Source organism: Glossina fuscipes, unplaced genomic scaffold, assembly GCF_014805625.2.
Source record: "Glossina fuscipes isolate IAEA_lab_2018 unplaced genomic scaffold, Yale_Gfus_2 3, whole genome shotgun sequence".
Lineage (NCBI taxonomy): Eukaryota > Metazoa > Arthropoda > Insecta > Diptera > Glossinidae > Glossina > Glossina fuscipes.
In genome coordinates, this window is record NW_023998417.1 from 774,241 (window position 1) to 800,921 (window position 26,681).

Here is a 26,681-nt window from a genome sequence, read left to right on the forward strand (position 1 = left end):
ACAGATTGACTGACTGACTGACTGACTAACTGAAAATGTACTGGGAACATGAGAAAGCTGATCGTTCGTCAACTGTCGGGTAAAAGTATATCTATCCGATTTCCAAAAGAGTTATGGCACATTTGCCGGATAGACACTTTTGGAAAACATTCCTAGGAATGCTTTCATGCAAGAAGTGATAAGAATAAATAAATAGATGAAGTTCTCTAGAGGATATAAAAGAAAATCAAGCTGACAGAATTTTTAACTTTCACACATAATGCGCGACTATTGCGTTGACTATAAAGGTCGTGCAATCAGGGTTCTCTAGAGAGATTGAAGGAAATTGATGTTTCCTGTTAAGTATACAGGGGTCGCATGACGAATAGTTCCTTCAGCTGATCTCGTAAGCCCGACAATGTCGCGATACGAACGTCTGTGTAGATTTCAAACCGGATGTGTTTTTGCTTTGTTCCTTAAAAGTGCATTATAAGCAAACTATTAACCAAAAAAAAAAAAAAAAAAAAATCGTTTAAATTGTTAGGTGTTTGCAAAAGTGTTGATCATTTTTTCATTTAAAAATTGCATTTATTGTGGAAAATTGATACAATGTCTATCCATCATTTTCTACAACATTTTGCAATATTTTTGGCAACATGACGAAATCATGTCAAAAGAACTTATAATGGTTTGGCAGCAATCCGCTCACCAACTCATATTCGCACTTCTTCAACTTTGCGAAGTTGTGCCAGTGAAACCACGCTGCACCGATCTGAACAAGTAGTAATCTCCAGGCGGCATGTCTGGTGAGTATCCTGGGTGTGGCAGAACTTCTCATTCGAGCTGCAACACTGTGTCCTGGACAACTCTTGCAGCCAAGTGGCCAAAAAATGAGTCTTCAGGCAATTCCTGTTTGCGTTGAAAGCAAAACCGACAATTGACATATGATGGAGCAGCATCACCATAACCCTCTGACCGTGTTTGATGGGCTTCGGCAGTAGATTTCTTCAAGTAATGAAATTGGAAGATTAAGAATTTTGATCGCTCCATGTTTAGCGTGCGCCCGCACGGAATGGAAAGGAAGATCAAAAGCATCGAATGCAACCGTTATAATATACACTGGCATTTCTCATTTCTTTACCATTTTTACCTGTAGAAGTTGTTGATCAAAATTTTTGCAAACATCTAATCGATCTGATCGACCTATCATTTTGATAGATTCTCATTATATTTGACGCATATCGATCAACAAATGTCTTGTAAATTTAACCGGTCGGTCAAGCTTTTCGCACACACTATTGCAATTATTTAGTTCAATCTTACGTGTGAATAAGTTTTAATTAACAATTAGTCTTTCATCACTTATCACATTTTTGCAATAAATTACTTTTCAACAATTGCGTGCATATTTCTAATGTATGAGAATATTAGCCGATGTGAATCGCTTTGGATAAAAAAAAAAAAAAAAAACCAATTTTTAGGAATTCATTCATTCACACGTAATTACAGTTTAATTGAAAGCATTATTTTAAACGCGAAAGCGTAAAGATTGGAGGGAAATGCAAGAAAAAAGAAAAAAGAAAAAAAACAAGAATAAATTATAAAATTACTTCTACTACGAAAGTGATTGTAAAGTAAAAAAAAAAAAAAAAAAAAAATTGTTTGTGAATACTAATGAGCAAAAAGTGGAGGACCAATGAATTGCAAAGAAAGCAAAAGTTCTTACCATATATCGTACCATAAAATTATAGTTTTGAACAAAACAGCTATGCTTAACGTTGTTTCCTTGCAATTAATGCTAGTAAATGAACATAGCTAAGAGGAGAGAAAAAAAAGCAAAATTGCATATAATATAAATCCAGTGAGGAAAATTTCATCAGCAAACTCAGGGGCAACGCAATGAAATCATTAATTTAAAAATGAATTCCTTACAACATAACCAACGATTATAAATTCAGTTGGGAACGTAAATCTTTCTTAAGCAAGTCTAGGGAAAATTTATTTTATATAATTTTTTTTTTTTTTTTTTTAAATAAAATAAATGCCCTACCCTACACTAATACAAAGACATTATATGGGACATTGTCGAAGTTGTTGATCCGATCCGAACTATTTTAAATAGCCTTGATGAAACTTTATCCAAAACATGTAGATCGTATTTCCTTAAAAATTTGCGCAAAAATGTACGACATCTAGTTTGGACACAAAGACTAAGACGGAATAAGCGAACAGCCAATAGCTTAGATTGATCGATCGATACAGCAAAAAATTGAATTTCTCTCGAACTCATTTTGAATGTTGCATACATTCGCTTAAATTTAATACACCTTTGTACTAAAAGTGATGATGTAAGGTATAAAACTTAAACCGGTCGTGGTGGCTTTAAAAATGAATTTTTTTTTACAATAAAACTTAAACCGGTCGTGGTGGTTTTTAAAAATGAATTTTTTTTTACATAAATCGCTTTACGTCACACCTATATATGTATATGTATATTTGCATATATATATATATATATATATCTAATATTATCCTATAATTTTATACGATGTCTCTGATATATGCTTTTCGTTTTATTATTCAAATTCAAAAAAAAAAAACTTCGGCGACAGACATTTAGCCCTTTGGCTGGCGTTATATTAAAATCGCATTAATTTCTTTTGACATTTTGCTTTATTTACAAATGTACATATTGCGTACATATATATGTACACACGCTTGTATGTATACATTAATATTTAAATTTTGTATTTATCTGCATTTAAATATTTTTATAAGGTTTCCTCGTAAAGCACATAAGCTTACGACAAAGTGACGACTAAAAACAACAACAAAATAAAAAAAAAAAAAAAGAAAAGCACACACATTACGAACTCATTTATATTAAACATTAAACATTGCCTAGAGTTGCGTGCAGTCGTTAAGAATTAGATTAAATTTGACTTTTAATAAGGCTTTAGAGCTTTAAAAAAACAAAAAAAAAAAAATTAAGAAAGAAAGGAGTGCTTCGTACCTGCCAATGACCATTGAAACTCTTTTTCGTTCTCACTGATATAAAGCGCAGAGGTATGTGTTTAATTTGTTACTTTTTCGAATACACTGAATAGCACTTTGGCAGAAGCCATCGCTGTAGTGCGATTATATTTGTCGAACGCTTTGCCATATTCTGACTCCATGTTTACGAATCCGTTTAATTATCGGCTTTAGTTAAATCCAAAAGGATGAAATTATCCAGTGCATATTGCAACGCCTTCCCATATGCGCCCAATGAGATCTAATAAAATTCCAAAATTACCTCTTAAGACTTTTCTATAGAGACAGACATCTGAAGAGTAGATTATTTGCTTTCACAATTTGCTTATGAATATATATATGCGTATGACGTATATGCGAAGATGTAATTATTTAATCCTATGTATTTCTTACGCTAACTCCTAGCTCGACCTAGGGTGGAAATTTATTAATTGAAATTATTAGTGGGCAGTTAGCGTACAAGGCAGGCAAAGGATTATAATAATTTTTTTTTCTTTACAATTGAATGGCGAATTTATTATTATAATTTAATTATGTCAATTGAAAATCATTTTCTTGATTGAGAAATGTGAACATACTTGTGATGGGTAAATAAAATTCGTTCGAAAGCGAATAGAATTTGTTTTTCTATTCTTAGCGAAAACGAAATTAAATTCTGTCAAATGACTCATGCTAGTTAGTTGGCACATGGTTGTTGGTCATATTTAGAGATATCGTAACAACAGTGTCGTGATAAAGAATTTATGTAATTAAAATGTTACCGTTAACGCAAGTACTTAGTTAGCAATGAACAGGTAGGGTTGTTTTTCCTAACTCAATTCACAGTAATGGTCGTTTTTCAAAAAGCCCTTACCTACCTACAGGCGATAAGAAGGATAGAATAGCAAAACCAAATGTTGTTTATCATCACGAATTTTGTTTTTGTTGCCTTCCACCGGTAATTAATTTTGATGAAACCGATACTGGATGTTTTCGCACAATGGAATAGACATAGGTATTGTACATGCATGAACAGTGCTTTCGCCAGTGAAAACCATTAGGGATTTGCTTTCAAGTAAAGGGATAAAATGTCCGCTGTAGGAGAGCTACATTACTAGATTGGAAGTCGCTAATAAATGAATTTGTTCTTTTTTTCTTTTACTCTAAGCGGGTGAATCTTGGGGAGGAAAGAATTTGAAACCTTCATGGGCAAATCTAATTATTTGTGTACTGAATTCATCGCTCTTAAGAAATCTTTGATTTCATCCTACTCTCGTTCAGCTTGTACCTACCCCATCGATCTTATATAAATATCTAAAGAGAAGTATCGTCCCAACAATGCCAGGCAGCCAATCACAACTATTGCTTTCCTCAATAACATTACAGATCCAGATTAAATTTCAGCCTAGCAAAAGCAAATTACTTCGGATACTTGCCTTGGTGCCTCTATAATGGGTTCTCCTCACTTCCAAAATTCTTCTTCTATAGCAAACCCTGAACCTCGGAATAGCTATAGATCTTGCTTTGCCACCTGAAGCGCAGAGCTAATGTTGCCACAATTTTTTTTTTTTTTAATTTCCTCCCCTGAGTATAGGGACGATTGGATTCAGTAAGCTTACGATACCAACTCGCTGGGTCTGTTTGATGCTCCATCCGCAAAAGGTGTAAGTGAAGTGGTCTGAACACTCCCGTTGAACGGATCCATGCTTGCCCTTCATGAGTTTAATTTATGTTTTAGTCGCAAACAAATAAATTTAAATCAATGGGGGCTGACACAATGAGGTCTTGATCGCATTTTCAGGTTGCGACTTCAACTTTCCCGACTTTTTACAAATTTTCATGGGATTTGACGGCAAATCATAGAAATAAATTTGGAAATTATTTATCTAATTTATGTTTATCTTGCGCTAAGGGAAATTTTCTTTGTATCATTGTACGATTTGCAATGAAAAGTAAGCAAGAAAGACAATTTATATCGAACTTGAAGTTGTTCTATTAGAGAGCTATAAATAGTAAGTTATGCAAGTTATGGACCGATTAACACACAAAGAGACTCTCGACGGTGTCATAAAATTCATAAAAGAAGATTATGAAGATTAACAAAATTGTTGAGATTTTTATTATTGCTTCTAAAAACATAATAAAGACGCGTGTTTGCCCCTTGGGAACTTTTAAAGGGAAGACGAAAATAAAGTCTGTGCCATAAAAACTGTCAAACTTATTGATTGAAACGACGTTATATCGCTTCAACCAAATTTCAAAAATTCTCAGAACGACCCAACCTTGGTAAGCATTCAGAATCCGGGCAATCGCATCACTTAAAGTTCAAACAGCAATAGCTTCCGTTCCGTTCAATTTATCTATCCCCAAGAATTGTTAGGTTACACTAAAATTCGGCTTAATTAGGTATTCCCTGTATATACGTAATTATGCCATATGATGGAAGTCAAATAGAACTTTTGTGTTGCTGTTATTTATTGTCGGTTGATTGCTCCAGGAATAAATTGCAATTGGTTTTCTCTTCATCACATTTTGTCGTATTTTTTTTTCTTTTTTTCTTTTCTATTTCTTTTGCCTTTACATTATTTGGATTGCTTCCTCTGTCTGTCTGTCTGTCTGTCTGTCTGTCTGTCTGTCTGTCTGCCATGCAAGCGGTGTGCCATCCGGTGTTACTTATATTGCTTATAAATTTAATCAAACACTTTATGTGTAACAGTTGTACACTTGATTATTGTATTCACTACTGTTCAGGGTTTATTTCTCAGCATCTTATGCCGGAAATCTCAATTCCAATGCATTTATTATGAATGATATCCAAACGTATTGAAGGCCATATTATATATAGTAAGACATAATAATACGTCCGAAGAAGATTTAGAAAAGCAAAAATTTCTCAATGCATTTAATATGTTACGTAATGAACGTAAGTGTTGAAGTACGAAGACGTAGGGATAATTATTATGTGTTTAAGAAAAGTCTAGTAATTAATTATTGAATGATAATAATATATGTATGGGATGGGATGTCTTTAATAAGGAAATTTTCTCATTTCCTTTCACAAAATGATTAACAAATATATTTATTTAAAATAAATTTGTATTTATTAAATATTATTATTGTAGTCTGCAGTGCAATTAATGACGTTTTCTTTAACTATTGTTTTCTTTGCATATTACAGATTATGCTCATTAACTATAACGCGCTTAACAATATTAACACCATTGCCTGGTGATACGACATCATTATCGTTGGCAGTGAAAATGCAAAGCTCGAAGCGTACTTTACGTTCGCATGAGATATCGATAAATGGTGCTGGATTATTACAACTTGGTACAATAGCGACATCGGCTAATATGGCCAACACTTCGAATATTGTTAGCTCGGGTTCCGGAATTGGTATGAATTTATTACAGCAAAGTAACTCGCCCGTAGCTGTTGGTAGTAGTTCCAGTGTTGGCTGTCAAAATGCCGGCAATTCTCAATTAGTATCTGCATCATTGATTGGTACATCTGGCAACGTTACACCATTAGCGGAAACTGAATTGGATTTAAATTTCAGCCTACAATATCCACATTTCATTAAACGTGATGGCAATAGGTGCGTATTTCAATTATCGCATTTGATTGCATTATTTTTAACAATAACACTTTATTCAACAACATTATATTATTGACAATAACGCACAATGACCACACGAACAATCAACAACAAGTATCACATTATGAAGAAAAAAAAGAAAAAAATCGTAACAAGATTTTACATATATATATATATATATATACATGAAAGTTTGAAGAAAATGAAGCGCTTTCTTCAATCACATTTACATTGCACAAAGATTGCTGGTTGCTTGCTTCAAGTTTCATTTTAATAATGGCAATTATAAAAATTTATTCCATTACCGGCACACCACTAATTGATCATTTAATATTACTTCCTTCTTCAGCAGCTAATTAACGTTTTCTCATTTGCATATAAAAATAGGAAGTTAGATATACTTTTAATTGAAATAATAATAAGAAGAAGAATAACATCAAGAAGAAGAAGAAGAAATTCTTTCATATCATTTCATTCTCATTTTAATGAACAACACTTTTCTTCTTTCTTATTTATTTATATGTAGTATTTTCTTTGTTTCTTTAATCTAAAATTTGTTTACCTTCTTCTTTTTTCATTTTTTTTTTCTCTCGTAATTTCTACTACTTAATCCTTAATGAACTGTGTTCGTTCGTGTGTTCTATATCTAAATATTGTGTTTTTTTTTCTATCAACTATTTTGTTAACCAAACCACCCATGTCATCATGAAATATTGTGCGTTTTTTTTTTTTATTTTATTTTTTATTTTTTTATTTTTTTGGATTATAATTTTATTATTAATTAATTTACGTCCGGTAATTGTTGTAACTAAATGTGGTTCATCATTTAAAAAATTTGTGTGTATCAACAATTATTTTTTAAATATTGAAAATCAAATAAATATGAATGTTGTATAAAAAAGACGTTACGGTTACAATTTGCCTTTCTTCTTCTTGCATCATGAACATCCGCACAGACTGGTTATATTACTACAGCGACGTAAAAAGTATAAATCTCGTACCATTTTGGGTTATAAAACCTTAGCTGAAGGTTTTATACGCATGGATGCAGTATTACAGAAATCAATGGATATGACAGTTGAATTGACGGCATCCGGTAAAAATGGTCGTCCGGGTACAACTGTAGCTTGCTTGCGTGCCGAACGTGTCTCGTCCATTCCAGTTGATCACGACAATAAAAATAATAATAGCATGATGCTGGCAGGTAAGTCTATTTACACCATATTTCTGTAGATATTATTACAATTACATTATTATGTAATAGAGAAATGTTGGCAAAGTTTTATTATGTTTTCTTTGAAAAAAAAAAAAAAAAAAAAAAAATTTTTTTTGAAAATTTTTAAAATAATAAAAAAAGCTCTTACTTTTTATTTCACTTACAAATGCGACAAATCGTTTTTTTTTTTTACTTTACGTTCTTTACGTTTTTTCTCAAGCAAAAAAAAAAATAATAATAATCATTTTATTCAATTTTGCCCCTCAAAGTAGACAATGTAAAAAATTTCGTTCTCGCTTGTAAGCACGCTTTAATAAATTTGTAAGCAAACGCCAAAAACTATGTTAAGGAAGAATTTAATTTTTGTTTCTTATTACTTTTCTCGTGTCAGTGGCAATCAGAATCTTTGGTACCTATCATCGCATCGAGCAATTAAGTGAAATACAAAAACTTTTGCCATAATTGAGAAATTTTTTTGGCGAAATTTTTCGACGGTCGTAGATTTTGCTTGAGCCAATTTCAAATCGATATCTCTTGTATATACCAATACCGACCATATATTTTTTTTATCGGGACATTGGCGTCTTGTCGAAATGTGAACATTTTTCTGTGGTTGTTTTTTCTCCTCCTCTTATTACGTGAATATATTTCGTGGTAGTCCTTCTTTCTTCCATTCTCCACTCACAAAATCAAGGTTCACTTTTTTTTTAACACTTTTAACCTTTACACTTTCCTTTTATTTTATTATGTGTATACTTTTTTTTTAATATTACTTATGTCCTTCCGACTTTCTCTTGGTTAGTGATTATTCGTACGCTCGCGAATATAGGAAAAGAAATAAAAAGTAGAAATGTACCGTCTACATTCACAATTGACGGGCATGTGAATAGATGTTTATATATGGATATTGAAAATGTCTTGGGTTTAGATGGTTGCACCTAAGTGCTGCTAGTAGTGACTCGGCAATGAAGTCAGAAAGCCAATTAAAAATGAATTGATACTCATTCTCGTGGTTGGGCCATACTGGGCACATACCATCTATAGTAGAGGTCTTTTGTTATTTTTAGACACAGTGTCTTCCTGGTTGGGGAGAAAAAGAACCGAAATGCATTAGAAATGCACGTCTTCTTTCTCAGTGTATCTTCAAAATATAATTAAACTTTGCATACGACATTTAGTTTCCCTGAAAATATTGATCGAAAATTTCACCTATCATTGTATAAGTAACACGTGCCTTGCTTGATACGATTAGGTAGGAAAATCAAGCGTGAGCAAAGCTTTGACAGGCATTGATAATAATAGGTATTTCATGGTTTACAAATGGAATGAGAAAACCAGTTTACCGAAACTCTGCGACGTTAGATTTAAAAATAAATTTCTTATAATAAAAATCGTTAGTTTATTTTTAGCTAAAAGAAAAGTGTTTAAACGAAAATCCTTTACATAGACATTTAGAACAACACTCGGTAAGTGCTGTTAAAGCCCCTATTTTTATTTTTTGCGGCTCTTGCATGGCCATTCATTAGTGCACGCTGTGAATGAAAACATCTGGATTTGCTTTTTTAAAAATTGTTTGAAAGCACTTTTCACCCTAAACATTTTCAAGGAAATGAGTGTTCAATGATTTAGAATCGCTTTTAAATATTTTATGTATATTTACAGTTTTCGTGGTTGTGTTTGCACCCACAGCAAAAGCATCGCAGCAATAGGGTATATCGAAATAAATGCAAATAGCATTGCTGTGACTGACATTATAAAAATTTAATATGAAATTAAAAATTTCAACTTAATAGAAATTTTATTATATACATGCGAAATACCCGATCAAAACGTTTATTTAATCATTAAAAGAAAATTGGCTTTTTAATCTCTTAGCTAAGTAATTGCATAATAGAATTTAATTGAAATATTTTTACTTCGTTCACGCATTTTTCTGAGAAATATCTGCAGGTGATCTGCAGTGAATGAGTGCGTGAGTGAATGCGAGAGAGAGAGAGAGAGAGAGAGAGAGAGGATTGCATTAATTTTGGAACGATTATGCTATGTTAATGCTATAATTTTCAATTCACATAAGAAGTTAAATTAATAGCTAAACGAATCACTAGATACGGTACGATGGGAACTCAGTCTGTCTGTTTGTATGGAATACATGAAAGAACTGCGCAAATATTTGATAAATTATACAAGTTTTGAATTAGCATTGCAATTCAATTCAATCTAGCAATGATGAAACGTACATCATTTACGTAGGATTGGTAGATTGGCTAATAACTAAATGCGAAAGATCGTGATGCAGTGATCTAGTAAGAATTATGTCCGCTTTAATACGTAAATTAATTTAAATCAATTTCACAAAATAAAATAAGTCATTAGTGTTAGGAATCGTTCTTCATAGCACAATAAAGATTCGCTGCGCCATATGCTCTGGTTATGAAGGGTAGCTAAAATTGAGTGAATCAAGTTCATAGGACTCTGTAAGACTCTTCCAATGCTTGTAATGGTCGTGGGGCCATAGAAACCAACATTATGTATATATAAATAAAATAAGTCATTAGTGTTAGGAATCGTTCTTCATAGCACAATAAAGGTTCGTTGCGTCACGTGCTCTGGTGTAAAGGTTAACTAATTCAGTGAATCAAGTTCAAAGAATTCTGTAAAACTCCTCCAATGTTTGTAATGGTCGTGACGTCATAGAAATCAACATTCGCGCTACAATGAAGAATTGCCAAGCACGTCGCCGAGTAATAGTGAATAAATTTAATAAAGATCGCGCAAATTATTAAGGCAGACACTCCATCAGGTAAAAAGCTTCGCATGCAATAATGATGAAGAGATTGAAGCGTCTTTCTCGAACTGTAAAAGGCATCAAAATGTTAGAGAAACCTTGCATCGATTGTTTTACTCTCCAAGGAGCTTATTTTCATGAATTAAATCGAATTTTGCAATAAAGCTTTTTTCCTCGGACTAATTGACGAAGTATCTAAAGTATTATCAGTACGTATTGCTTCGATGTAGATAAAAATTTATACGTGTTTCTTACTCTTTCAACCACTCCCAATGAAATACATAAGATCTTTTTGAAAAATGATGTAGAAAGTCATGGCGGAGGAACGTCTCACTAATTTTAAACCGACTTTTAAAAGGACCAGCAAGAAAAAGAAGAAGAAGAATCGATTCCAAAAGAAAGTATATATTTTCCGCAGAGTAAATTATGTTTGCCTTTTCTCTCAAAATAAAACGTAATGTAAATTATGCATAGTTAATACCAGTCCCAGAACACTCAACACTTACACTTTCGTCAGTTCTTCCTGCTAGATAACGGATCAAGCCTTTAAGCAACAAATTTAATTAGATTTGTTTTCTTTCTTCTTAAGGAAGAGTTTGCAATCTCTCTGCCAAGCCAGTAACCGCAATTTTTTATCTTAGTTCGGAAGAGTTTCCTTCACAACTTGTGTTATTTCAAATATTTCTAACATAAATTGCTAAACTGAATTTTAATTGCTTTCCAATGCAACGCTCTCTTTTTGTTGTCTTGTCTCTCTACTCGAAATAATCTACAAAAATTCTATTTATTTCATTGTATACAGAATTAAGAAGAGTATTGTGGTATACAGAAGAGTTTGTGGTGTGGTTTACATTTAATTAAAACAGAGATAAGAAATATAAAGATTCATGAAATTGTGTTAAAACTTAATTATCATAGTTTTTTCTATTGCATCCTATTAAGGTATAAACTAGATTTCTCATCTTTACATTAATTTTTTTTATCAAATATAATAAATTATTTTGAATTTTGCTTTATCTTGTTCTACAATGTTTATAAAAATTTGGCAAATTTTCAAAAGTAAATAAAAACAACAAAAAAAAAAGAAAAAGCTATCGACTTCTATTTTGTTGGAATCTGCCAAATCTATGTTTACACGAAAATTTAAATCATCTATCGCGAATTTATACATATTTTCTTATCATCGGGAATAAATTGCGTTCTATTATGATTTTTAGTCTAATGTCTAAGAACCGTCTAAGAATATATATATATATATATATATATATATATATATATATATATATATAGAATCTATATATGTAGAACCTATATATATATATATATAGAATCTAGATGAATGTAATGAATGCCTTTGCCAATTAAATTAAAATTTCATAATTGCCGCCTATAAGTTGCGGGTTATCGGTAAGACTTAGGTTATGATGTTTTGAGTTACACAGATACTCATAGCGCACGTTTAAGTAAATATATGACACTATGTATATGTATATATATGTGTATATATATATGTGTATATATATGTATGAATATCGGTCAATAATTCCTGGGATTAATCAAAAAATATACTTTTTTTTTTTTCAAAATTTGAATTTTTTTCCTTTGAAAGAGTTACGATCAATGCAAGGATTCCTTTTGCCAAAATAAACCTTAATTTATCTAATAAGCTCAGTTTTTCTTCTTAAGCATCTTTATGACATTTGCAAACAGATAAAATTCCATGAGAGAATGTATGGATAGAGTAGCGGCATTTGTCATTGTAGCCATCGACGATTCGTGACTCGGTGCATTTATTCCATAGCGCCTTTTGATATTTTTAGGATACCCACTGCGTTGAGCGCCACCGATGCCCATAGGACATGTGTTGAATGTTCTCAAACTAAGGGAAAAATTGTTTTTTCATTGAAGAAAAATGGCCATATGCTGACCTTGAATGGCCTTTCTGCCCATCAAAAAGCATTGTTTAATCAGCACAAAAAATTTCGCTTTGTCCATTGTTTTGAAAGCACTAAAGAAATGTTTTGAACTCGTGACTGAAATAATATAAAATTTTGAAAAGTGTCGTTTGGGTGCTGTTGGGGCACATCTTGTAAAAATAATTTCGATTTCTGTTTGATTAGAAAGCTATTTACCAATCCCGGGAATTATTGATCGTTATCATATATACATGCTCATCAGTGTACCATGTTTAACTATAAATATATATCTCTCTTCATAAAATTCTCCGAAGTATATGAATGCAACAAAATTTTAATCGAATTTTTTCCCATGACTTACTCAATATAAAAATTCTTAATTTATATTTTCTTGGAAAAGAAAACGAGCACAATACGAATCGTGGAAACGCGCAACGCTTATTATTTTTTCAGTCCATATTTTGCGCATATGAACTGTAAGAACATGTGTGTTCCGATTTTTGTGGTAATGAGGAATTTCATAAATTTTGGATAGACAGGCAGTTTTGATTGAAATTAAGAAAATGTCTTACACTATTCATATTATCTTTCTAAGCGGTGGCTTAGGTAAATTCCTAAGATTCCCTTATAGGGAAATTCGATTTTCAAATCACCATTACAATCGTTTTCATTACCGAGAACCGGGCGAGTTTCGCTAACTACTCAAACTCAAATTTGAGAAAAATCTATTAAATAAAAAATAATAAGAAGAAAATGTGTGGTGTGTGGATGATTTTCTGATCCAATCTAAATCCATTTTCAAGCTTCATTCATTCGAGTAATGCTGTTAAATTGTTGTTGTTTCCTATGGAAAATGCAGCAACTTTGACAAGACTAGCTAACAACATACTAGCAGTAGTCGACACAGACAACAGTAATCGCAATTTCGCTGCAATATTGTTCGATGTTACAAATGATAAAGTAAAATGAATATATTTTGAATCGCGGAAGGATGCTTGCAAAAATAGCATACACACAGCTACACACATTCATCTGTATTTTCAGGCAATGAAAGAATTTAATAAAATGCTTCTTTTCATTGTATTCCCCGCAGAAACAAAACAATATTTATTTCTTCTTTGGCAAACAAGACATGTGGCCATATATACATATATATTATATTATACATCATCTTATAAATACATATATATGTTTGCTTAAAAATATATATATATATATATATATATATATATTGTTTTTGATTTCAATGATGTTCCATTTGTTATACACATTCCTGCATATGTTTCTTTATGTTATTTCATGATATAATAAATAAGTGCTGCTGTGAGTGTTACATATTTACTTTAATTTAAATTGTGAATTGTGCATCTATATGATGAAAAGTGGACGTTTTCTATTTATATCATCATAAGCATTATTAAACACAAGATCCAAACTCTTTGTTTGACTGGGAATTTTCATCCCTTTCTGATCTTGACGATATTGAAAACCGTGAAGAATAAGAAACTGTCGTAGATACCACTAGAAAATAGAGATGATTAGCAAAAGAATGTTGGAAAAGCAACCCATCCATTACTAATAATTTACAATCTATTGGATGCGTGAATTTGACTTCGCCCTTCGAGCGAGTAGGGTGTTGGCTAGAATTGTGGCTTTTCCATCTTATCCTGTTTTAATATAAAGGGCACAGAAGATAGTTTCTTGATAATATTGCTAAACTCTTCAATACGATGAACAGTAGATGAGTTACGATATTCAAAGCCGAATGCAATAAGCAAAGTCGTCGAATCATTGGCATCAATTATAACTATGAATATCCATAGCGGAACTATTTGAGAAATGGGCGTCATGTATCATACATCATAACACATTAGATTTGCCTTCAAGAATTATACCAAAGTGAATCCTGATCCTGATAATTCAAGCGAAATACGAATCTTTATTCTAACAAAGATTTTGCTCTTGCTGACATTCATATATACGCGTCAGAAATTCCATGAGCAAAGGCTCAGAACGGCCATGTCCGTTTAACGTTAGGTTCTATAGGATCGTGTAAAAATATCCTTAGTTTATGAATGTAGATCAAATTTTAAAATGGGCTTGATTAAGCCATAACAAAGGCATCTTCAAAACCTACAGCACTGTTTTGAACTATACGACTATATGAAGACACTCCAACACAAGCCTGGATCTTATCATTCGCCGCCTTAGGGATCTTAAGGTGCCTTGGCGGTCGGAGTACATGATAAGCCGCATTGCCTTCTTAAGCATTCACTTATGCTTGGAATATGGAGGAACTATATCCCATTGGCACGGCCTTCTGGAAAGTCGGGCCGCAAATCCCAGCCACAGTTTTGACATATTCCAATTTGGAATCGACGGTGTACCATTTTCTTGATACCTCCCTGGGTTCAAAAGCTTGCCCTTCCCAACCCGATCTCGGCGGTAGGGTCTCCCTGAACCGGTACTAGCTTTATAGCACAATGGTCCGTTGCGAATGCTATACATTCAGTATATTTTCTATAAGTTTTTTCATCTATTTAGAGTTTTATGTTAATTGCTGGGTTAGGTATTAGTGTCAAATATACAAAAGTTGGTTTTCGGTTTTTTTTTTATGTCTAATGTTGTCGAGCAAACAATTTGCTTAAAAGTTTATTTGCGGACAATATTACAGGTGGCTTTTGATAATAAGGCTATGTTGTAAGCAGAGTCTTCAAAGAAGATCGAGAACTATTTCAAGACGAATAGCATCCCGGGCGATCAGCAACCAACATCTTCCGACGAAAGCCACGTTAAAAATGTTTTGTACAAAGTACTGAATTTTTGTAAAGAAACTTCGAGAATAATCCACCAAAAGCTCGGTCCACATCGGTTCCATAATCGGGATAACTTGATTCTAAAACATAAAAAGATAATACCGGACAGACATCACTTTAAATCAATAAAGAAAATAAAAGTGGAATCGAAAAATATCCCGGAAAAATACTTAAGCATTGTCATAAGTGCGTTATGTCGAACTTGGTGGGGAGAGTACGAAACTAATTTGAGAGAATAACTCAAGATTTTTTGTTTTATAAACAAATTCACCCTATTTTTTGATCATTGTATTAATGTACTTAATATTGTATTTGAAAACAAATATTAAATATAGCATAGGAATGTAGAGTAAATTAAAGCGAAGCAAAGATTTCTCGGAAATTTTTTTATTAATGAAATTTTATGAGAAGAAGTTAGAGGAGAGCCTCAGCTGGAAAACTAAGGTCTTTGCGGATTTCTCCGTATCAATACTAAGCAAATATCTAAATAATTTATTGGAAATAAGTCAACGCTACATGGATCATAAATTCTGGTCATAATGTTTTCTATCGTTTCTTACTATAAGCAAACAATGGAGAAGTGTTCCTTATGTTTATGGATTGCAAGCATAATAAACGCGTTCAGCATATAAATATCGAGAAGATAAATTTTTTTATTAATGATAGAAAACATGAGAAACGAGATTCCTCTATGATGATTCATCTTAAATTAACATTAAATAATTAAGCTTTTTTTTCCGTATAATCAACATATTCATGAATACATAAATAGAAATACTCTTGCGAATTATATGATAAACGTTAAGATTCTAAATAAGAATGAGATGAGTTTGCTTGTTTGTGTGACAGAAATCTATTAGAACATACGCATAATTCTTAAGATATATCGTGCGAGGAATACTGTACACATATCTTGTGTGAAGCTATTCTTTAAAAAGATGTGATTCTATTTTGTATAAATAAATCAAATGACGAGAGAATTTGCGAGAAAAGTCAATAAAAATTTCAATCACGAAAAATTTCTAAATAAAAGATAAACACTCGAAACAGCTCTTCGTTTCAGTCAGCGTTGCTGCGTGTCAGCATAGATTAACTAAAATCTTCATTTGACTAAAATCAGTAGCAATAGATCAGTCAGATCAATCAGAATGAAAGAAAGTCATTGTCAAGATCAGTTTGCGAAAAACGTATGTTTCATAGATCCCTATATAGTACTTGCCATCACTTATTTAGCCGTATGTGAAAGGTCAAAAGCAATCGATCACGTTCGGAGTAGATTCAATAAAATATTGATTTAACTGAAATCAATAGCAACAGATCAGTCAGATCAATCAGAACGAAAGAAAGTCATTGTCAAGATCAGTTTGCGAAAAACGTATGTCTCATTGATCCCTATATATAATAGTACTTGCCATCATATCCTTAGCGGTAAGTGGAGGGACAAAAACGATCGATCGCGTTCGGAATGGATTGAATAAAATATTCAGTTGATTGAAATTAGTAGTAATTGGTCAAACAGAATGTAAGAATCGATTTCCGATTAGATTCAATAAAATATTTATTTAACTGAGATCAGTAGCAATAGATCAGTCAGATCAATCAGAATGAAAGAAAGTCATTGTCAAGATCAGTTTCCGGAAAATGTATGTTTCATTGATCCCTGTATAGTACTTGCCATCATGTCCTTGGCGATGTGTGGAGGGACAAAAACAATGGAGATGTTTGTCAAAATTTCACTACAGTCTAGTAATTTATCAAATCAGGAAATTTTCATCCTAAGACAAAGAATGAATCTTTATCATATCTGGTTGATAAATAAAAAACTTGTACTCACGCATACTGGCTGTCTCAGCTTAAAAAGTAGATCATTATTTACAATTTAAACCGAATAATAGAAATGTAACACACTTTCACACACCCTCGAATTGTTGCGTCATTGAATTTTTTCCCTTCCCCTTGGCACACGTCTTGAACATGGTTTTTGAATCCATTAACGAACGATGCCCACAAAGCGTACACATTTAGGATGTACTTCACTTCACTTTATTTCACTTTTTTGAGTTTTTATGCTTATTTATCATAAGGAAAAGAAGACAGAATGCTTAAAACTGCTTTGCACGTTCCTCAAGTGAAAGGATATTATCTGTCTAAAAATGGGTGAATTCTAAAAGGAATATGATAGAAACCGTGGTATGGCGGATTAATTTTTTCCTACCAACAATACTAGCGTTATGGGTGTCAAATAAAAGAAGTTGGAGACTAGAATGCAAAAATGCATAGTAATGGGTATGCAAGGTTCGCCCTCCCCCCCTGTGAATATAACTTTCTGACTTGTTGAATCGGTCAAATGATTATCCGTTTACTCATCACCTAACAATTACAAAAATAAGCGGTCACGAGAATCGATGCATAAATACTATACGAATGCATGCGAAACTTGCTTGAGATGATCGAAAAGATATATGTTTGAGTTTTTCATGCAATCTGTAAAACATATTCATAAGAATAGTAGCAAACCAGATTCTTTAAAAAGCTGTATTTAACATAATTAGTTTAGAGTTTCTTTACTTATTGTGCGGCTGCATGCGGTTACCATTTTCAAAAGTCGTCATCTTGCTTCCTTCTCTATATTTGATTGATAGACATATTTTTCACATAATTATAACAAGTACCTATGAAAGATAAATAGCCCAATGTAACAATAAAGCCCGCGAGGCGCGTGTGGATCATTATAATCTACAATTAGCTATTGTTCCATTCCTTTATGTTTTAAAAACAAAAAACATATGTCTTTAACATATATATATATATGTAGTTAAGTATGTGTAGACTACAATCAAGTGACTGGCTGCACAATAGCGCCTTAATCGTGACAGGTCTGTTGCCGTTAATGAATCTTTCGTTTATTTATAATATCACTCAAAAAAAAAAAAAAAAAAAAAATTTTTTCTACTTATGTTATATCTCACTCGTCTAGATAATTTTTATTAAATTCGATTTATGATTGTACTGAGCGGGTGTGTACTGAGAGAAATGAGAAAGTCCCGTCTGTTTACGCGTTGGTGTTTTATATATGTATTTCTCAAGGGGGTGTTGGCAAGAAGAGTAAGAAACAAAAGTCCTATTGCTTTTGTTTGTCTTAAACTGAGAAAAATCAACAAAAATTTTTATCAGTTTCGTTTCGAAAGCGCTAACAGATAAAACCAAATCACAAGATACGTGTATAATTAGTTGAAAAAAAAAAAAAAAAAAATAGAAAAAAACAATTTCGTTTTAAAGGAATAATATCCTAAAATTAATTTAAGATCGATATTTGCCATTTTCTATAAAATCTGATCCAATTTTTGTTGTTTTTTTTTTTTTGTTTTGTTTTATATAACTTTTTAAAGTTTTGCAACTTTGTGTGTGTAAACAAGTTTTATCAAAATAAATTTTATACTAATGTTTTCTTTAATGTTTAATAAAAAATTAAAATCCAACACATCATCATCGTCTGTAACAGATCGCGTTGCTGAATATTCGGATGAAGATGAAGAAGGTGAATTTAGCTCTGGCGAATTTAATGATGAAACTAATGAACTCGGAATTACGGGCTACGATGCGAAACGTGATTATAATCCAGCCAAGCATGATGTCCGCAAGTATCGTAAGTTGCAACGATCGGAAGTAGAAGATGTTGCATTAGGACCTAACAATCCGGTGGATAGCGATAGTGAATTCGAGATTAAAGATAAAAGTTCATCGCGGGCTAAAATAAGTAGAGTAAGTGTTCTTTCATATTATTATTTACATTTTACATCCCATTTTCCAAACCCACTTTTAAATACTTACCAAAGGAAGAGGACAATTTTTCTTGACCCTTTAAAAGTCAAATTCAAATTTTACAAACAAATTTTAATACATAATAGTGATCCGAATAAGTTTTATACGAACCAATGCAATTTAAAATCCTTCGATTAGATCAAGCGATCGATTTTTCAATCAATATAATGCTCTAGATTAGAATAAAAATTCAAATACACTTTCCGTTCCTTAATTTTTCATATAAAAAGTCTTTGCGGTTTTTTCCACGGTTTCGAGCTCCTTTCTTTACAAATCATTTCAAACTGTCATGTGATTAATGTTTAGTGCCTCCCCTATCTCTGACAGCTTACGTGTCGGTCTAGCTCGGTCAGTTGCAAAATTTTAGGTGGAACGGAATCGAGCAAAGCACTCCTGGTAACTTTCGTTCTCTCACAACAGTCTCGCCGTACACTTCACAAATTTTTCGCCATGTTTTTCCTTGTTTAACCTTTTTTGTAGCAAAAAAATATCACATGGGGTATATGTTCAGATATTTATCTCATTTTCAAATCAATATAACTTTTTAGACGAGCAAAGAATTAGAAAAGTATCTTCAAAAAAAAAAAAAAAAAAAAAATGTAAGCTGAAATGTCACCTTTTAAGCCCATGTTCGTTTGAGCCAATCAGGTGAATGTTGCCCGATATGTAGGCATCAGCATCATTCCGTGCAAAAAAAAACGCGAAGACTTTTTATATGACCTAATATAAGTGTATTGCGCCAAAAATCGATTATCTTTTGTCATTACTCTTGGTAAAAGCCTTGTTCGACTACTGGAAAGGTTACTTCTTCTACTTCGTTAAGAGAGTTCTTCAAAGAGCGAAACAAATGGTAATTGAAACGAGTAAAATCCTCGACTATGTAATAGATGCATCAAAACTAACCATCCTAGATAGCTTTCTTAATTGAAGTCGATCATTATCATGATAGAAGATGGAAGTATTTTTGTTGTCGTCGATTTATTGCTGCCTCAGTTGCACCTAGTGATCGTTCGCTTTTCTATCTCACCAAAAACAAGGCATTATATGGACGCTTCACTTGTCAAATCGATTTACTCCATAAAACAAGAAGTTGAGAAAAATGATAAAATAAATTATTTATTATTCAGCGGTCAAAACGATTTTGTCAGTTAGAAGCTAATGAAGTGCTTTGATATTAAAATTTAATAAAATTCCAAAAATGGAAGTGAAGCATCCATACTACGTGACTTCAGTCTATATATGCCGTCGTTTGCGCATGCGCTTCTCGCATATTATTGTCGTATGTGACTCGGCTTTCATCGTCCAGTATCAATCTGTTTAAATAAAAATGTTTCGGTTTCGTTTTCTTTCATATATCATTTTCAACTCATATGAAGTTTTTTCTTTATTCTCCCCCTATAAAAATGGTTTAAGACAAGTTTTTAGTCAATGTTTACTAGCACAGCAATGCCATATATAGTACAATATACCGGTTGTAAATCAATATTTTGAAGAATTTCTCTGACATCGCCTTGATCGACAACGATTGATCGATCAGAGCGCAATTATTGTGTTATTCATTTTAATAAAGCATTCGTAGCATAAATGTCAAGCATTTTTATTGTCGTGATAGATATAAATATAAGTTAAGCGATTTTTTTCCGATTTATGACGAAATTTTAAAACGTAGCTAATCAACTGGCCTGGATTAAAACATTATTATTATTATTATTATAAATTTAGTCAGAGAATAAATTCTAAGACTAAAGTCTTAAAGCAATAGCATCTAAAAGCTTTCAGCTTTATAAAAAACTCTACCGCACTTGAGATTTGAACCCACGACCATTGAGTTGCTAGTCGAGACTCTTGCCTACTCGGCCACTCGGGCGGATAATTTATTATTTTAATTACTCACTGACTGCTATTTCCTAGGATAGCTTGATAGGATTAATATACGCAAAGTTAGGGGAAGCTTAAGTCGCTTCTTCAGAAAACCATTACGAAGTTTATTATCAAGTTCGATTGAATCTAAAAAAGTTCTTAGACACCTAGATTGAAAGTTGTGAGAATTTCAATCGACCCATGATACGGGGACTTTTGTTCTCTACTTGAGTTGTATAATGTTTTAGATAAAAATCTCCCCCGAGATGTAAGTCTTCAGCAATCACTGACGATGTTTGGAAATATATAAAATTTTCATCCCTATCAAAATCAAATAACGTATCCTCAAGCAAATGCAACGTTTCCCTAAGCACCTTTAGATCGAATCTTAGATACCCCTCTCATCTAACAGCTCTAGTACGTAAAAGTTGCAAAGTTTAAAAGGACACCTTTAGAGATGAAGTTGAGAAATGTTTGCAGAAAATTTTCGATCGGCGTCCGGTAAAAATGCTATCAGCTATTGGTAACCTTTCTGTTGGAGACCTCTGACTTGTGAACAAATCATCTCGATTTCAATTCAACTTCAAAGTTGACATTCAATGGATTAACTTTTCATGAGTAACAAAAAGAAAAAAAAAAGGAGAAAAAAAACTAGTATTTGCTTATCATACCGTGTTCCATAACATCCAGCGTATTTGAATTATCTGAATATTTCAAGTTTCTTTCTAATTTGTATGAGAATATGAACTGTTTTTTTTTTTTTTTTTTTTTTTTTTAAGCTTCTGTTTACATTTACATAAACTTTTTATTGGCATTAAAAAAACAAAAAAAAAAAAAAAAACTACATCATATAAAACAAAGGCATTAAATAAAATCATGAAAGGGAGAAAGTGTATGTTGCGCATATTAAATTATATTAAAGCGATTTTGGCTATGACGTCTATATCTGGGCACGAGTCTGCTTATGTATAGAATATAATAATGTATTATTCGCGATATACATAAAATTTAGATAACAGGTGTATAAATAATAATTACGTAGTATATTGTACATGCTTTTAAACCTCTTATATTCATATATATATATATATATATATTAATTAATTTGATTATTATTTTTAGACTATATCCTTGCAACAGCGAAACTTTAAGCAGAAAATCTTTGCTTTGCTTAAACGTTTTAAAGCCACTGAGGAATTGGAAGGTGAAGTGAATCGTAGCACGGCCGCTTTAAGAGGGGAACGAGATTTAGATGCTTTATTTCAAGAACTTGAATCTCTGTCGTGTTGTGAGGGCGACGATTCCGGTCCAGATATAGATAGTTTATCAATTGGTTCGACACCTAAACCGTCTCTTAGGCCGTTTTTCACGAATTCACGTATCATGCTACATGACATTGGTGCAGGTGGTGGTAAGTAAAAAAAAAAAAAAAAAAAAATTTATTTCATTTGGATTTATTAATTTTTTATTTGCCGCCTCTGAAAGTAAAACTCATTAAAATTTTTTTTAATAATATTATAACCTCCTTGAGCATTTTTGTTGTTATAAATTTTCATATAGCTTAAGTTTTTTTGTTAATGTTGTTGCAATGTTTTCATATCCAACAAAGGTAGTGTACTCGTAAGTTTATCACTTATTATATAATACGTAAATAGATCGATCGGAGACCTTGCAAACTATAGACATTTTGAAGGGATCCGCTTACGGTCTAGGTTTCTCACACGAAATCCGCTTGTAATCAACCATCTTTAGAAGTCCAAACCCATTACATTATTTTAACCTATCATTTCTGCTATTCAAATCAATTCAGATCAAACAGTTTATTCCCCCAGCAATTTTTTCGTTATACTATTCACATTATCCGCTATATTAAGTGCATTACTCTTCGGATGCATTATATTGAAGGTATTTTTTGCGTTTTAAGATTTCGATGCGTTTTGGCAAATTTTGTTATGATATGTATGCGTGAGCGTCATTTCTCTTAAACATACATACGCTTGCTTGCATGTGTGTTTTCAACGTAAAGACTTTCAATTTCAAAATGTATTTACATATCATGTGCAGGAGAAACTTATGGTACCGGTAGAACGAATCTTTACTGTCACATGTATAAGGGCTGCAAAATATTATATCGCATAAAGACGACGGTATATAGACAAAGAAGATTGTAATCATTTCCATGTTGACTGCAACAGTTTTTATTCCATGATTTTCGATTTTTGTCCGCTGGGGGGAGGATTAAATTCAAATTTTAGGATGAGCCTAATAAAAGTTAGCAAAGCCAGGCTTGATGTCATATCTGCTATGAACTGCTATTACCAAGCGCCTTACATCAACATCAAACGTTGTCTGTTGCCGTCTCAATTTTTGCGACGTTCAGTATGCCAACGGAACAAAGTAGTTCCTGTCAAAATTTTATGCCGACCAAGGGGAGAATATATATTCTATTTAGATAGTCTTTTGAATATTTCTCAAGTAAAAAAAAAATTTTTTTTTATTTTTATTCTTTTCGATATTTTAAATTCTTTATAAACCAAACCTATGCAAACATTACTTTGTGTTAATCAATAGCAACTAACTACTACTTGCTCGAACGTTCACATTCTCCAATAATGATATAAATAAATTTGTAATTTTTTTTATATTTTGCTTTAAATCCATCCGAATTCATTTTTTGCAAATTTTTTGCTTCTTTGCTTGTTTTGCGGAAAAAAAAAAAAACAACAACATCAAAAATATAGGTCAAATAAAATCCCTCCCTCACGATATGCAATAATATGCACCAAAAGTGCGCTGTATACACCTAAAAAAAAAAAAAAATGCATAACATATGTGACAATTCACTGCAGGCACTTGAACGCATTATACACTCGGCAACTACATTAAATATGATAGCATACATTAGTATTTTATGTGCCTTGTTATGTAAAAAATTTACCGGTACACTTTCTCCTCGCAGATTTTTCCTGTTTTTTTTTGTTTTTCGTTGTTTTGTTTTGTTTGCAATAATAAAATGACAATGATATTATTCATCACCAGCTAAGGCACATTATATATGTTCCATCCACCTATACTTTGTTATATGTACGTATGTACCGCAACAATAAAAACCTGTACCTGTATTCATGAGCCATGCATGGCTCAGTAATAATGCTTAGCTAAATAACAGTAAATGTATGACTTACTTAGCAGTGATGGTGGTCGTGGTGGTGGTGGTGGTGGTGGTGGAGGTGGTGGTAGCAGATCACAATTGTTTTAAGTGCATTTTATACATTTAGTTATTATTGTTGTCATTTAGCATTAACTACTAGTAGTGTTTGCGTAGATTTTTGAATATTTTTTTCTTGTTCTTCCTCCTAAAATGTACGCTTTTCAACATTTTTTTTTTTTTTTTTTTTTTTTTTGTATCCATATCATCATAAACTGTTTATTACATTACATATAATTTCTAATTTATGTAAAAAAAAAAAAATATTCAGTTATCAAGAAGAATTTCTTGTTATGTGAATATCTATCTATCTACAAATCCGATGGGGAGGGGGAAAAAATTGACAAGATTGACACTCGCATATGTTTGCATGGAAAAAGTTAACGCTTGATAAGGGAGAAGGTTATAAGTAATCTAACAAAGTTTATTGCTATTCGTACCATTGCTTAAGTTATTTATTTATTGAAGTGAGTCTCTTTAAATTAAGCATATGCGTCGGCATTTCGGATTTAGCCAATTGGAACATTTCTTTCCGCATGAAATTTTATGCCAATTAGCTAAAGACTAAAGTTATAATACATTGACTATTTCGTTTGTAGCACCGATGTGTACCCTTTATGTAGTTTAATCAACACTTTATAACGACCTTTTGAATCTCTTTGCCAAGCACAAAGTGACCAAGAGTGGCCGAGTAGGCAAGAGTCTCAACTGACAACTCAATGGTCGTGGGTTCAAATCTCAAGTACGGCAGGATTTTTAATAAAGCCGATAACCTCAGATGGTAGTGCATTAAGGACTTTAGTCTTAGAATTTATTCTCTAGATAAATTTAAAAAATAATAATAATAATAATGAAAAGCTAGCTCTAACTAACACTGGGAATTAAAGTTGATGCGCCATATTCAACCCTTTCTATAAATTTTCAGAGTACACTATAAGTACTTATAAGCCTCATCTTTCTACTTACCTACCATAAGTGCTAGGATTATTTGTACATTATTTTTAGGCCGAATACTTTTGATTTGATAAAACATTTTCACGATTACATGATCGTTAATCGCATACAATATTCAACAAATTTGTAATTGTTCCACTTTTACTCTCATACTTTTAGAATTCATGTTTAAATTTTTGCCTTTTATCTCATGCCAATGGAGGTTTATAAGTCCATTCTTTAAGCTCTCTTAATTAAATGTATCGATTATGATTATAGTTAGGTCAATAGTTTAAATATAAAAAAATAAATAAATAAATAAAAATTGTTACCAAGTGGCGAAAGAACGATATTGATTTGACAGAGTTCCAATTATCGACCCATTTTCGTACTTCTTCAACTTTAAGGAACTGCCTGCATCGATCTGAACAAGTGGCAATCAGAAGGCGCCATATATGTCGAGTAGGCTGGGTGTGGCTGATCTTTCTATTCGAGCTGTAGTAGGGCGTCCTAAAACAACTTTTGCAACAAGCAGCCAAAATGGCATTTTCACTCAATTCGTGTTGTAGCTACGTTTGTAGGGAGTTCATAACACACTACACCTTCCTTGTTGATTCCCACCATACGCACAGCATTACGTTATAGCCATGAATGCTGTTCCGCTTCGGTGTCGATGCGGATGGCACTTGGGATTGTCGTAGCAGATCCACCTTTCTTCGCCAATCACAATACGCCAAAGAAAACTATTCTTTCTTTACTTGGCATTGTTGAAACGGTACGAATTGGCATTTTCGGTCAATTTGTATGGTGGCCATTTTTCCTCCGTTTGGGATTTTTCCCATCGCATGTGAACGTCTAGGAACAGTTGCTACGTCAGTTTTTTGAGAGAGGGACTGCAATTCATTATCTTCGAACTTTTTTGGTCCTCTAGGCTGTTTTTTTGTCATTGACATTAAAAACAGGACTTTTTAATCATTGACATCAAGACTGCAACGTTATTATGAAGCTGATGATGAATGATGAGCTTCTTTGTCGACAGTAGATTCCTTCAAATTAAGCAAAAGAAAAAGTAATGCAGATCGAAAAGGCGATTTTGAACGTACCATGAACAGCATCGGCCTAGGCTGAATATCTCAATAAAACTAAATTGAAAACAGTTATTAGAAAAGAAAGAAAGAAAAGTGAAAATGAGCGAATTTAATCGCTTTGTACACTGTACACTTACCCATTTCTTTACAATTTTTACCTATAAAAAGTCACCTATCAAAATACATGCAGTTACCCCTAATAGTTAACGATTATTTTGAAATCGTGATTAGCAAGCATTCGCCTAAATTTCCTTTCCCGGGCGCGGTCATGTGGCAATGATGGCATCTTATTCGGCTAGGAATACTAAAAAGAAAACACTACTACCATATAAAGCAGAAGCTTGTACATTTTCAACAGCCTGTTTCACTTGAACAGCCAGCTACAAGTTATGAAGAATAGAGGAAAAGATATTGTTGCAAAAAAAAAAAAAAAAAAAAAAAAAAAAAA

General features: G+C 32.5%; 1 protein-coding gene across 1 annotated transcript in view; it reads left to right on the plus strand.

The window, feature by feature from the left end:
* Positions 1 to 26,681, plus strand: part of LOC119635130 (phosphofurin acidic cluster sorting protein 2) — a 78,015-nt gene that overhangs the window by 43,333 nt on the left and 8,001 nt on the right. Inside the window, exons 2-5 of the mRNA XM_038029725.1 lie at positions 6,170 to 6,589; positions 7,492 to 7,793; positions 18,825 to 19,084; positions 22,127 to 22,415. Of these exons, the coding sequence (XP_037885653.1) occupies positions 6,170 to 6,589; positions 7,492 to 7,793; positions 18,825 to 19,084; positions 22,127 to 22,415 (1,271 nt within the window). The remainder of the gene's footprint in view (positions 1 to 6,169; positions 6,590 to 7,491; positions 7,794 to 18,824; positions 19,085 to 22,126; positions 22,416 to 26,681) is intronic.